At 40.3% G+C, this 13637-nt stretch overlaps 2 protein-coding genes across 2 annotated transcripts in view; one reads left to right on the forward strand and one right to left on the reverse strand.

Moving 5' to 3' along the window:
• Nucleotides 1-2421: 2421 nt before the first annotated feature.
• Nucleotides 2422-7463, forward strand: FAM237A (family with sequence similarity 237 member A). The gene is made up of 2 exons (XM_023259639.2): nt 2422-2837; nt 6771-7463. Exons 1-2 carry the CDS (start codon nt 2426-2428, stop codon nt 6908-6910), a joined length of 552 nt encoding a protein of 183 aa, XP_023115407.1. The 5' UTR covers nt 2422-2425; the 3' UTR covers nt 6911-7463.
• A 3930-nt stretch (nt 7464-11393) lies between these two features.
• Nucleotides 11394-13637, reverse strand: part of DYTN (dystrotelin) — a 56211-nt gene continuing 53967 nt past the window's right edge. The window contains exon 13 of the mRNA XM_045034394.1: nt 11394-11682. Within this exon, the coding sequence (XP_044890329.1) occupies nt 11579-11682 (104 nt within the window). The 3' untranslated portion in view covers nt 11394-11578. The remainder of the gene's footprint in view (nt 11683-13637) is intronic.

Consider the following 13637-nt stretch of genomic DNA (forward strand, 5'->3'; position numbering starts at 1 on the left):
CTGGCACAAGTGATGCCAGCAAAAACACCGGCTCCTGAGGGGATCCAGGCCACAGAGCCTAGAGGTAATGGGGGTGTCCTGTCCCCAGTTAAGGGGGGCCTTCCAGCAACATCTCCCTACTCACATCCTTGCCCTGGGGGCGTTTTTCTACTCTCAGCCCAGGACTACAGACAGAGAAATTCACACCCATGACGTTTTTAGGAGGCTCCTTATTCCCTTGGAGCCCTTTCTGACCGCTCTCAGGGTGCCCTCGTGCCTTCTCTGACCTCCGGGAGTCCTGGGTCTTCCCTCACATCTCTGCATTCTCAAACAAGGAGCGCCTGGAGGGTGGGGAATCTAGGGAGCCTCATTCACTCCTAGACTGTCTCAGAGCTGGGTCCCAACTTTCCAGTTCCTGCCTCGCGTCGCTCCTCCCGGGGTAAGACCGGGAATCCAAACCGCAGAAAGGCTCAGTTCCACTGGGTGGAGGGTAGGTGTGCGTCAGGGTCAGTGAGGGCGTGTGTGGCTAAGCCTGCCGGTTACCTGAAGTGAGATCTCTAGGGGAGGGAGGGAAAAAGAGGGTGCGGGAGTTGGACTTGGGGGCGAGAGGTGGCGGCAGTTTCCCGGCGCTTTGACGTAGACTTGGAGAGGCGCCGAACACTCCCACTGCTTAAGAGGCACCGTAGCCTTCAGGACGCCGGGGCTGGGGACCGTCACTCGCTCCGGGAGCAGCCTGAGCTTTTCCTCTCCACACGCTCGAGGGAATCCAGAGAGGGAGGTAAGTGCGAAGGGGTGCCCTCCTGAGACCTGGGAGTTGAGCCTCGGTGTAAGGAAAATAATGGGGCACAAAAGATACAGCGGGTCCTTGGCAGCTCCGCCTTGATGTGGGTGAGGCCGTAGAACCAGGTGTGGGATTGGGACGCGGCGAGCACAGCGCGGGGCTCGTAGCGGGGCGCACGCCGGACCCCAGGGCTGAGGAACTTCCAGGCTCGAGAAAGACTCCTGAGAAGGGAATCTAAAGGAGCCGGTGTGAGCGCTGTGGTGCAATCAGGCAGGGAGTCCAGGACAACACTAACTTCAGCACGCTGGACAGCGGCCCGCCCTCTTCCGATAACTTGGCACTGACACTTGGACTTGTCCCCTAAGGAAAAACAGCCTTTGGGGCAACTCGACTTTGACATTTTAGTTGAGAGGAGGACGCACTGAATATAGTTTTGTTCACGGAGAGATCCTGTGTAAGTGATCTGAAATATTTTTGAATAATCTCGAATCTCCACGTACCTCTTCCAAATAGGACCATGCCTTGTTCAAAGGCAGTTCTGGAATATTGATTTCAAGGTACCTCAATCTGTTCTGCTGCTGTGCAGAAGAGACAGATTCCATCTTAAGGTGTTATCCTCCTGACATATTCCAAGATAGATGTATTCCCATAAGTGTTCCTATGAGCGGTGCCTCGCTTGCCTTCGTGATACTAACATCTAAAATGTTTGGAAATATAAGGGAAAACTAAAAGTGAGCTACATGTACTCTCCTGTTTTTTCTTTATGTGAGAGTTGTTTCAGTGTGATATACATTTTAGTAGTCTTAAAGGGTAAGATAAGCTTGTTTCCTTGGAAAAAAGAAAATTTAGATTATTTTAAGAACATTGTTTCTCATTGCACTTGTCTGAAGTGTAACATAATAATTTCAAAGTGGTATGTGGTTTAATTTTATTGTAACAGGCTTTGAGAGCCAGAAAAGTTGAGTGAGAGGCAAATATTTTCATTAAAAGTCTTGAGATTTGTGGCAAGAAGAAAGGAATGATAAAACATCATCTTTATGAAAGTTATATGAGAATTGTAGAGCATTTTGGGTATTAATAAAGTGTCTATTAATTCTACTCTAATTGATTGAATATATGCCCCTTAGTTCTTATACTTTTAGCACACTACCTTATGTTTGTTTTTATTTATAACATTTTACTATTCTTATTTGTTTTAAAAAATTGAAAGTCACCCCAAATAAGAAAACATTTAAGGATAAAATAGTTTAAAATTCTTAACTGCATGTGAGTCCTGGATGAGAAATAGGTAGGCTAAATTAAGATATTATAGAATAATTAAAGCCATGCAGCAAAATTTTAAATTTTCACTTAATATTCTTTTCAACTATGTTCCTCTGTACTTGGGAAAAACAAGTTCACTTATTCATCTCACAAAGGAACATGTCTTAGGAATAAACACTTTTTAATCTAAGTATCTTGGTTTTACAATACCTGGCTCGACGATGAGTCATTTTAGGTGGAACGGGGCTTATGATCTGGGAGGTATGATAAGACTTTTCCTAGGGACAATGGTGCATTTTTTTTGCTGACACCAAGGTTTTTAAAGGCATAATTATTTTCATTACTGAGTGGAGATCAAGTGAGGATTCATAAGATATTTCCATTCTGTGCAGTTTCAACACCATGGCCAATCCTGGGAACAGAAGAGGGATCTACCGCCCCTTGACCCTTACCTGCTCCCTGCTCATTGTGGGAATGTGCTGTGTGTCTCCTTTCTTCTGCCATAGCCAGACAGACCTGCTGGCCCTTAATCAAGCTGATCCTCAGTGCTGGGAATCTTCTTCAGTGCTCCTCCTAGAAATGCGGAAGCCTCGAATTTCTAACACTGTTTCAGGTTTCTGGGATTTTATGATCTACCTAAAGTCATCTGAGAACTTGAAGCACGGGGCACTGTTTTGGGATCTGGCCCAACTCTTCTGGGACATCTATGTGGACTGTGTCCTCTCCAGGAACCATGGCTTAGGAAGGAGGCAATTGGCTGGGAAGGAAGAGGAGATTTCAGCAGTGCGTCCACAGCACACAGGGAGAAAACAAGGTGGTGAACTCTAGATCCCATGTTTTTAGAAAGGGTCAATGAAGTATGAATGTGATGAATTGTGAGGAAGAGGGAAATGGCTTTCGGGGAATCCATTGCCACATATATTCCTCTCAGGGGTGAACCCAAGAGCACATAAGTGATAGGAAGCTAGCACTGCCTTTTGCATTTCATGGTAGCTGTTTGTATCAACATATTGTCATTTTCATACTTCATGTAAACAGCAGCAGAGTCAAAAAGGCAAGTAAGGAAAAGCATGATTCTCAAAATACAACGTAAAGGCATAAAGCGATTAGCCTGAATATTAGCAGTCATAACCTGTCTTTGCATGCTATGGATTTGGGAAGATTTGAATGTAAGTCTGGGGAATATTCACAGCACACAAGCTCTTGCCTCTTTTAAATAGAAAAAAAGACTGCTTTCATGTAAATGGAGAGGCTCCTTGTAATGTACTTAGTTGGTGAAGTAAAGGGCAGAAAAATTGGCTAGCTTGCAGATTCACTCCTTGTTGCTTTTTGAACACATCTCAAATATGTAATTAACTTCCAGCAAGTTGAATGATTAATTTTTAGTAATTTGGAACTTCTGACAAATTTAGAGATTCTCACTGGTGTAAATATTTTATTAAAAAACAGTCTTCTCTGGGGGCACTAGAAGAAGTATCCTTTATAGAATTAGAATTAGAGCAAGTGAGCCCCTATGAGTAAGCTGAGAGATAGATACCCTGGCCCTATTCATATTGTTTTTGTTCCATTTTTAGAGTTGTTTCAACCAATGAGCTTGCAATCCTTGCAGCAAATCCTGTTTGGGTGCTTAGAATCATTTAAGCAATAGTGCAAAACTGAGGCATAAATAAAATTTACATTTGTATATTTTATTGTGAGAACTGTTATAATCCCTATAATTTCCCTATTAAAACAGCACTTAACAGTAATATTTCTAGAGCAACACTTTTCCGAGATTGTAGAGCTTTTATGTATCTAGTTTGCTTTAACCTCACTAAAAATCTTATGATTTGCTGATCCATTAAACCAGATAATCGTCTGCTGTTATTTATAGATAAATTTATTATTTTGGCAAGTGTCATTGTAACTTAAACCAATTTCCATATTTAGAGGAAATATTCTTCTATCAGCTTAGCTACTAAAGAAATACAAAAATAAGCGTCTTTCAATGTTGGTTACCAATATTTAAAAATTATTTAAACAGAGGCTGTTTAGACATCAGCATCAAGAGAATTACATACTTTCTTCACTTGCAGTCAAATGCTCTACCCCTGTATATTTTCTTCATTTGTACTGTAGGACTCTTTCTTCCATTCTTACCATATTTAGTTGTCATACTCAAATCACTACCAATATTTATCTTTTATATTTTGCACTCACTTTGAATTACTAAATTATCTATAGAATAAATGAATGTAATAATATTTGTGTTCAGATGAACACGAGAATAAGTATGCTCACACACAAGGTCTTTCTCTAAAGCAGCTTTCAGTTTGCTTGCTTGCAATGTGGCTATCAGAATAGTCAGAAGCTTCATGTAATTTTTGGAGCATATTTCAACATAGCATTTCTATCTTCTTCTTCTTCTTCTTTTTAAAGGCAGTAGATTTATCTTCAGCTTTGGAAGCCACTTTTTTAATCTTGCTACAGAGTTGCTGTTGACTCAGCTGGTCTGCAAACTTTAGTCAGAGTGACTATGTAGCAGGAGGGAACATTCCACTTTATTGGAGTTATTTTAATGTTTGACATAAACAACTGTTTGCAGATCAGGAAACAAAGCTTTCCATTTTGATTGTCTCATCACAGTCAAAGAGGGTCTTGGGTCAAGAAGACACCGTGTCTAAAAGTTAAATAGTTGCTGGAACATCGAGATTTCATCTCAAGAGGCTTGCTGAGATCTCTAGTGGCTCAGCGGGGCTCTGGATGTACCTGCACGGATTCTCCACTAACTTTTTCTATTGTCCTTGGGGGATTAATATGCTACCAGGTTGGGATGGGGGTGAGGGTGAAGAGATGTTTGTCTCTCTAGTTCTCAGGGAAATCAAATCACCAGAGCAGAAGGGAAGAACTAATATGTCTACATAATATGCAAAAGGGTTCTTATTTTGATATCTTCAAGTTTAATAGTTTAAATACACTTGAGAATTGTTGCTATCAATCATTGCTAAAAACATGAAACTCCTGGGCACCTGGGTGGCTCAATTGGTTGAGCAACTGACTCTTGATTTTGGCTCAGGTCATAATCCCAAGATTGTGGGATCAAGCCTGCGTTGGGCTCCACACTGAGTATGGAGCCTGCTTAAGATTCTTCCTCTCTCTGTCTCTCTTCCTCTGCCTCTCTCCCCCTCCTTATCTAAAACAAAACAAAAAAAAATTAAAAAAAAACCCCAAACCATAAAACTCCTATTTTGTATGCCAGTATATCCTCTTTGTTACTATTGGGCCAAAAACTATGAAAACAAGAGATATTAAATAGCTATGCAACCTCAGTCAACTTATTTAGCCCTCAGTTTCTTCATCTGAAAAAGAGGGGTGTGGAAAGAACTAGATGAACTGTAAAGTCTCTTTATGTTCTCCTTCCTAATGTTCTGTGATTCTATAAAAAAGAAATTTATGAGAGGCATGTATTTAACAATCGATAGAGTCTGGAAGAGCTTTACCCCAAGGACAGCTTGTTGAGCTGGGTGATGACATAGATACTATAGTTGTTTATAACAGTGCTAAACAGGAACAGAGGGAATCTAGAAATGAGAATTCCAAAAATTCTGAGGTCTAGATGTGTTCTCTCTTGAGAAAAGACTCAAAAGATCATTGTTAGTTTGTCTAGAAAGGATGAGTTATTAACTGAATGCTGTAATATCCAGAAGGTGTGAAAATGGTGTAACCAGCCTTAACCACCAAAGTATGATGGATTTTGCCAAGGCAGAAGGAGGGAGAGAGTTATTAATTGATTTAGGAAAAGAGCTGGCTGATAACTTCCAAATAGAAAATGACCGATTTGACGTTAACTCATGGGTTAGTAAAGGCTTCAATGCAAATGAAGGGATTTTGAAGTATATCCTTGTTTGTGTCAAAACCCAATGACCCTTTCCTTCAACAAATCATGCTTTGCCAGTGAGAGAAATAAAAAAAAAAAAAAACCTGCCTGCCTGAGACTGGCAGTTTGTATGTTCTAGAAAAATTGGGAGTCTTTGCATTCCTTCATGATAAGAACATTAAAATTCAGATTTATAATTTGATGATATTTGTGGTTGGTGTCTAACTAGCTGGTAAATGTTAGTGCTTGTTTTTGTAAAGCACCAAGCATTAGAGAAAACAGTGCTTCAGGAATATAAATAATTAGATGCACCAATGTTTGACTTTTTTACTTACTCCAAGAAATTTCCTAGAGACATCTTTAGAAATTACTTATCTAGAACTCTACCCTAAAGAAATATTCAGAGATGTAACCAATCGTGCAGTACATGAATCTTCACTGCAATGCTATTTATAACAGTAGAAAATGTGGAAATAATTGGAACGTCGCACAATAAGGTAATGGTTCGCTAAATTATGGTATAAAGTGTGTATGCATAAAATTATGGTTATCTCTGAAAGATTATATTATGGGTGATTTAAGTTTTTCTGTATACTTTTGTATTAAAAATTATATAATGACCACTTTTACTTGTTTAGTCAGAACATATCTTAATACATACATTTTAGTTAACAAGGACATGTCTTTATTATACTTTACTTAATTTAGGTTATTTAACTAAACTGCAAAGGACACATAAACACAGATTTACATGCACACTCCTGCAATAAATGTATACAGACTTCTGATAGAGTGACAGAAATAACAAGCTTTAAAACCAATTTATTGACATTTAATTAACCAGAGAATAATTTGGTGCTCTAACGACTAGTTCCTTTTCTCTGCTTTCAGGTGCATATTCTCAGCAGCTAAGAACACCTTTCCTAAAGAAGAAAGAGTTGATTGAAGGTGTGATAAGCATGCACTTGCACGGAAGTGGGTCTAAGCTCATTGGGAAAGTCACCCGTGGCCTGGAAATAAAGAGAAAGTAAATCTAACCTCAGAGCTAACTCGTATCTCGAAACTAAAAAAACATTGTTTCCTTGACTCTTGATCATTTAATTACTTGAAATGGTGGGAATGTCCAGAGGTAAATATTAAGCCACGTTCTCTCAGCGTACCTACTTAAGGTTTTTCATTATTTTAGCCTGCTAGCATGTTCCTTCAAAGGGTGGCTTTACTGCCAGCTCATCCCACTATCTGAAAGAGTTAAAATAGCTTCCAAAGATGACCAGGGGATTGGGCGAGTCACATTGTTTGTATTCACTCTGATCAGCTGTTCTGGGATGCTGGATCTTGGTGAACTGGAGTGCCATACATTTAACTTGAATACACTGCATGACTTCTAAGCCAGTAGCCACTGCTTACGTACAGGCATAATGGGCTATATTTATTACCAGTTACTGACTGTCTATAATACCTAAATCTTGTTTGAAAGAATATTTTTGAATAATGAATAAAACAAAGAACAAGAAAAACCATATGCAACGGCAAATAAAGCATTCTTCTAATGGAAACAAAATTAATAAAAGCTCTGGATCCCAAGTGACGTTATTGGAGTCTTTTTTTTTAAGTTCATTTTTATTTATTTTAAGAGAGAGACAGAGCAAGCAGGGAAGGGGCAGAGAGAGAGGGGGAGACAGAATCCCAACCAGACTCCACACTATCATTGCAGAGCCGGATGTGGGGCTCAAACCCGCTGTGAGATCATGACCCAAGTCAAAGTCAAGAGTCGGTCGCTCAACCAACTGAGCCACCCAGGAGCCCCAGAGTCTTTTTTTTTTTTAAGTAGGTTTCACAACCAGCATGGAGCCCAATGAAGGGCTTAAACTCACAACCCTCAGATCAAGACCTGAGCTGAAATAAAGAGTTGGACACTTAATTGACTGAGCCACCCAGGTGCCCCAAGGAGTCTTTTTATTTCAATATTTTAATTTTTTTAAATATTTATTTTTGAGAGAGAGACAGAATGCAAGCAGAGGAGGGGCAGAGAGAGAGGGAAACACGGAATCCGAAGCAGGCTCCAGGCTCTAGACTGTCAGCACAGAACCCCACTTGGGGCTCAAACTCGGAATGGTGAAATGATGACCTGGGCCGAAGTCTGATGCTCAACCAACTGAGCCATGCAGTCGCCCCATATTTCAATATTTTATATTACCATTACTGACAATCTAAACTCTAAGAAAAGAACAGTAAGTATAAGTATCTTTCAATTAGCCTATTTTCTATTTGATTAAATAATAAAACCTTATAGGTGGTTAGTTACACTTTGCACTGCAAAGCAAACTAAAAGTAAAATGAACAGTATTATAATAAAGGAATCCATAAAAATTTTTTTCCTGAAGAGTGACCAGACCCAAATGAGGTTCACTACAGAGAAGTTCAATGAGCAAATTTATTTGAGATCCAGACACAATGTGATTTTTTTATATCTAACTACTTCATCTCTCCAATTGTACTATATAACCAATGCTTGACAACCAGTTTGAATTTCAGATATGTTAACAATTGACTTGCTTTTTCCAGATCTAAAGGAAGCTTCAGGAAATGTTTTCACTGAAGGTTTAGGTCCTCCTTAAACTAAAAATCTTATCCAAAGGGTTATCAGAAGACAGCCACAACTGAGAATTAAACAAGTCCTAACAACAGGGGAAGTGAGTCCGAGGAAGGAACTGGCTTTTCCTTGTTAACCTTCAGCTTTTCTTTGTTAAGAGAATGAGCACATTAAAAACTGCCACTTTATCCTTTCTTTTAAAAAACTTAAAAAAAAATATTTATTTATTTTAAGAGAGAGACAGAGCATAAGGGGGGAATGGGCAGAGAGAGGGAGACACAGAACTTGAAGCAGCCTCCGGGCTCTGGCTGTCAGCACAAAGCCCGAACTCACAAACTGCAAGATCACGACCTGAGCCAAAGTCGGCCGCTTAACCGACTGAGCCACCCAGGCGCCCCTACATAGGCTTACAGTATTGCTTTCATGCCCCTCTCTCTAATACCTTTTATCACATTCTTAAAAGCCATCTCTTACAAATCATTATTATTATCTTATTATTATCTTATTATCTTAGTATTATCTTATTATCTCTTACAAAGCATTGAAGAAATGCCCCTCTTGCCTACAGAAAAGCCTGCCCGTGGCTCCCCCGTCACCTTGGTGCTCTACAACTGGGGCTGACAATTTTTTCTGTAAAGGATCAGATAGTAACTATCATATGCCGGTAGGTCATCTAGTGTCTGTTGCAATGAATCATCAACTCCACTTTTGTAGAATAAAAGTAACCATAGACACTATGTGAATGAATGAGCGTGGTGATGTTCTAATAAAACTTTGCCTGTGGACGATGAAATCTGAATCCATATCACTTCCAAGTGTCACGGCATATTCTTCTTCTTTTGACTCTTTCAACCATTTTTGAAAATGTAATAACTACTCTTAGCTCATAGCTCGGACAAAACAGGCAGTCGGCAGGGTTTGGCCTGTGGGCTGTGGTTTGCTGATCTGTGTTGTAGGGGATGCTTATTAAACTTGTAAGGAATAAGTTGGGAGAAAGTGAGAAGAAGAGCGAAAAACAGCAAAATAAAAAAATTGTGATAGGCTAAAGAGCAAATATTAGCATGAGGTTGAACAGGGATAACCCACTCTTAATCCTATGTAAATGGCCATCATTTTCTTCTGGGACAGTACTAGAAATTACAGATCATATAAATAAAAATCCATGATTCTCTAAATGCAACATGGGTTGCACATCAAGACAATATCCATAAGACTGGACTCGTAGCAGTATTTATTGAGAGAAAATACAGGGTAGAGTAGAGGCCCAGAAGCTGGGTTCAAATCTCAACTTCATCAACTACTGGCCAAGCAACTTCTGACAAGTTATTGAACCTCTTTGTGCCATAGTTTCCTCATAAAATGAGATATCTATTTGCTAGTTTTGTTGTGAGGAGTAAATGAGTTGGTACTTACAAAGTGCTTAGAAACTAAGTACTCTAATAGTAAAAAAAAAAATGTTAGCTATTACTTCGGACATTATTAAATTAAGCATCTATACTGGCAGATAGGTACATTAGCCAAACGCATTGGGTGCGGGATTTTAGTGAGAAATGTTCACGTTTTAAAAACAAAATTATTTTGAGATCATCATTTGTTCATATACAGTTATAAAAAAATAATACAGAGACATCCTGTATACTCTTCATCCAGTTCCCCCAATGGTAACATCTTGCATAATTATAGTACAATAATGCAACCAGGAAATCAACATTGGTACAATCCACAAAGTTTATCCAGATTTCATCAGTTTTGCATATACTTGATTGTGTGTGTGTGTGTGTGTGTGTGTGTGTGTGTGTATTTCTTTGACAAGCCTGGTCTCCATCAGGAGCATCATCTCACATGAAAAAAATGCTCATTTCTTTCAATTATCAGGGAAATACAAATCAAAACCACAATGAGATACCACCTCACACGTGTCAGAAAAGCTAACATTAACAACTCAGGCAACAACAGATGCTGGTGAGGATGCGGAGAAAGAGGATCTCATTTGCATTGCTGGTGGGAATGCAAACTGGTGCAGCCACTCTGGAAGACAGTATGGAGGTTCCTCAAGAAGTTAAAACTAGAACTACCCCATGACCCAGCAATTGCACTACTAGGCATTTATCCACGGGATACAGGTGTGCTGTTTCGAAGGGACACATGCACCCCCATGTTTATAGCAGCACTATCAACAATAAGCAAAGTATGGAAAGAGCCCACATGTCCATTGACAGGTGAATGGATAAAGAAGGTGTGGTGTGTGTGTGGTGTGTGTGTGTGTGTATATATATATATATATATACACACACACACACACAATGGAGTATTACTCGGCAATCAAAAAGAATGAAATCTTGCCATTTGCAACAATGTGGATGGAACTAGAGGGTATTATGCTAAGCGATATTAGTCAGAGAAAGACAAATATCATATGACTTCACTCATGTAGAATTTAAGATGCAAAACAGATGAACATAAGGGAAGGGAGGAAAAATAATATAAAAACAGGGAGGGGGACAAGAGACTCTTAAATACAGAGAACAAACGGAGGGTTGGTGGAGGCATTGTGGGTGGGGGGATGAGCTCAATGGGTAATGGGCACTAAGGAAGACACTTGTTGGGATGAGCACTGGGTGTTATACATAGGGAATGAATCACTGGAATCTACTCCTGAAATCATTCTTGCATACTAACTCGGATGTAAACTTAAAAATAAAAAATAAATTTAAAAAAGAAAGATATTAATACGGGCCAAAAAAAAAAAAAGAAAATACAGTCATCAATTCACTAAGTGCTACTTGAAGAAGACAGTTGCATTAATTCATGTAGATCACACACTGGAATATCACTAATAAGGTATTCGAATGAATAATGGCCGTCTATCGGAAACCCAACACACCTAGATTTGACTTGGCCTTTTTTTTTCCTTTGCCCTCACTCCCGGGGTTTTAGTCTGAACTGCAGGACTGAGATACGTGAGTAGGGAGATGAAAAAAATAAAACTTATTTTCTTCACATTTCACACCAGATTATGGAGAGGTAAAAGGCTTAATTCTTTTAGTATAGATTTTGAAAATATGTTTCATCATCATCCAAGGGGTCCTTGGGCCTGGACTCCTTATCACTTCAAGTTGGACAAAGTGATTTGATCGACAAGGGCAGAGAAGGCCCTGCACAGCCGCTCAGCTCCACAATACAGGTCCATGTTTACCGAAGATTGCGGGCCTGAAATCAACAAACAGGAGAGTCCTTCAGAGAAAGCACTTACAGGTTCCTAAGCTGATCGTGCCGAAGTTCTAGCATGGAGAAGAAATAGAAACCATCGCTCCCCCGTCCCTGTTGACAATGCCCTTTCTCTAGGCTACCTGGAAAATAAGATGGCTGTTATTTGCCACGATCGATTACTAATACAACTTGGTCGTGGGTTCTTAAAGGACATTCCCGTGACTCTGAGCGATAATCTGAGGAGCCAGAAATCCCACTGTAGAGAAGTTTTCAAACTCTGGTGTATATCAGAATCACCTGGACAGTGTAAAAACAGGTTTCTAGGTCCTCCCCTAAGAGTTCTGATTTGGTACATGTGATGGTTAATTTTATGCCTCAACTTGATTGGCTACTGGTGCTCAGATATTTGGTCAAACATTGTTCTGGGTGTGCTGTAGGAGTGTTTCTGGATGACATTGACATTTGAATCTGCAGACTAACCACAGCAGATTGCCTTCCCTAATGTGGATGGACCTCATTCAATCAATTGAAGGCCTGAATTAAGCAAAAAGGCTAAGTAGAAGTCCTTCGGCCTGACTGCCTCGCAGCTGGAACATGAGTTTTCTTCTGCCTTCGGATTCCAGTTGAAAGATCACCATTTCCTAAGTCCCCAGCCTGCCAGCTTTTGCACTAGAACCACACCCACTGGTTCTTCTAGGTCTCCAATTTGCTGACAGTCGATCTTGGGACTTGCCAGCCTCCATAATCACATGAGCCAATTTCTTAAAAATAAGTCTCTTTCTATATTACACCCTGTTGGTTCTGTTTCTCTGGAGCTCCCTGACTAATAGAGTATATCAGGGATGGGGCCCAAGAATTTGCATTGCTAACATGGTCATAGGTGAGTCTGATGCCGTTGGTCTAGGGACCATGGTGTGAGAACCTCTGCTGGTTAGCTACTGATGAATAGTTTGAGCGGTGCCCTATGAAAAAAAAAGCAAAAGCAAGAACAATATAACTTAAGTTGAGAAAGGAAAGACAGAGAAGACCATACAGAGAAAAATTTCCTGTTCCTGCACTGTAAGGTAAATTCCTTTGCTGCAAGCTTGAGCAAATCGTTTGCTACTGATTTTCAACCCAGCATTTGGAATTTAAGGAGGCTTGGGGAACCTCTTCTACATGCTTTCTATTAAACTCTCATAGTCTCTTGAAATTCTGTTATCCTATCGTGATAACGAATGACTCTATTCAGCTAATGTGCACAACTGCCTAATTGACCATTAGGCTTACTGCGTTAGTCTTATCTTTTAAGTAATTTAAAGTTCATCTTAATTTCCAAACTGTGTTGACTCCTTAGCGCAGCTCCAATCTAAAAGAATAGTCAGCGACAGTGAGGCAGAGAAACTGAAGAGACCCTGTGAAAGAAAAAGCTGTGTTTTTCTTTTCCCCCTTCACTTCTTTTCCTGCTTCTATTCTTGCTAGGACCTGCACCCCCCACCCTACACATGCCTTAATGTGTGTCCTCCTTGTAAGGGACAAAGAGATAATGATGTCTTTGGGGTCTTCCAGCATAATAGATGTAAGGAATGACAGGGCAGAGCCATCATGTGCCTTTTCCAGACCACTGGTGCTAGATTATCTATCTTGATGCCAAGACTCCCTGGCTTCAGGGAATAAGTGCCTTACGATGGACACCTGCGCTCTGTCCTTGTTCTGACCGGTTCCTGTGTGCCCGAGAGGACACGTGCACTGACTACAATTGCCAATAAAACCCCCAGACCCGAAGCAAAGATGAGACTCCCTCTCTTCCTTTCCAAGTCTCTCAGACTCTCCATCTGTACCTCGCTCTTTATGTCTTCAATAAATTCTTTCACCTCCTGCTGGCTTGCATTTGATTTCCATCCTGCGTGAAGCCACGGACTCTCTTGGCAGGTCCTCAGGACCCACTCTGGGTCCGCGGACCCAGCCTGCCTACA

This window comes from Felis catus, chromosome C1, assembly GCF_018350175.1.
Source record: "Felis catus isolate Fca126 chromosome C1, F.catus_Fca126_mat1.0, whole genome shotgun sequence".
In the NCBI taxonomy this organism is placed as follows: Eukaryota; Metazoa; Chordata; class Mammalia; order Carnivora; family Felidae; genus Felis; species Felis catus.

Excerpts from the sequence above, each read along its gene's own strand:
- FAM237A (XM_023259639.2), top strand. The coding sequence starts at position 2,426 with ATGGCCAATCCTGGGAACAGAAGAGGGATCTACCGCCCCTTGACCCTT. Across the intron at positions 2,838-6,770 it reads GCACACAGGGAGAAAACAAG|GTGCATATTCTCAGCAGCTA; the intron begins GTGGTGAACTCT and ends CTCTGCTTTCAG.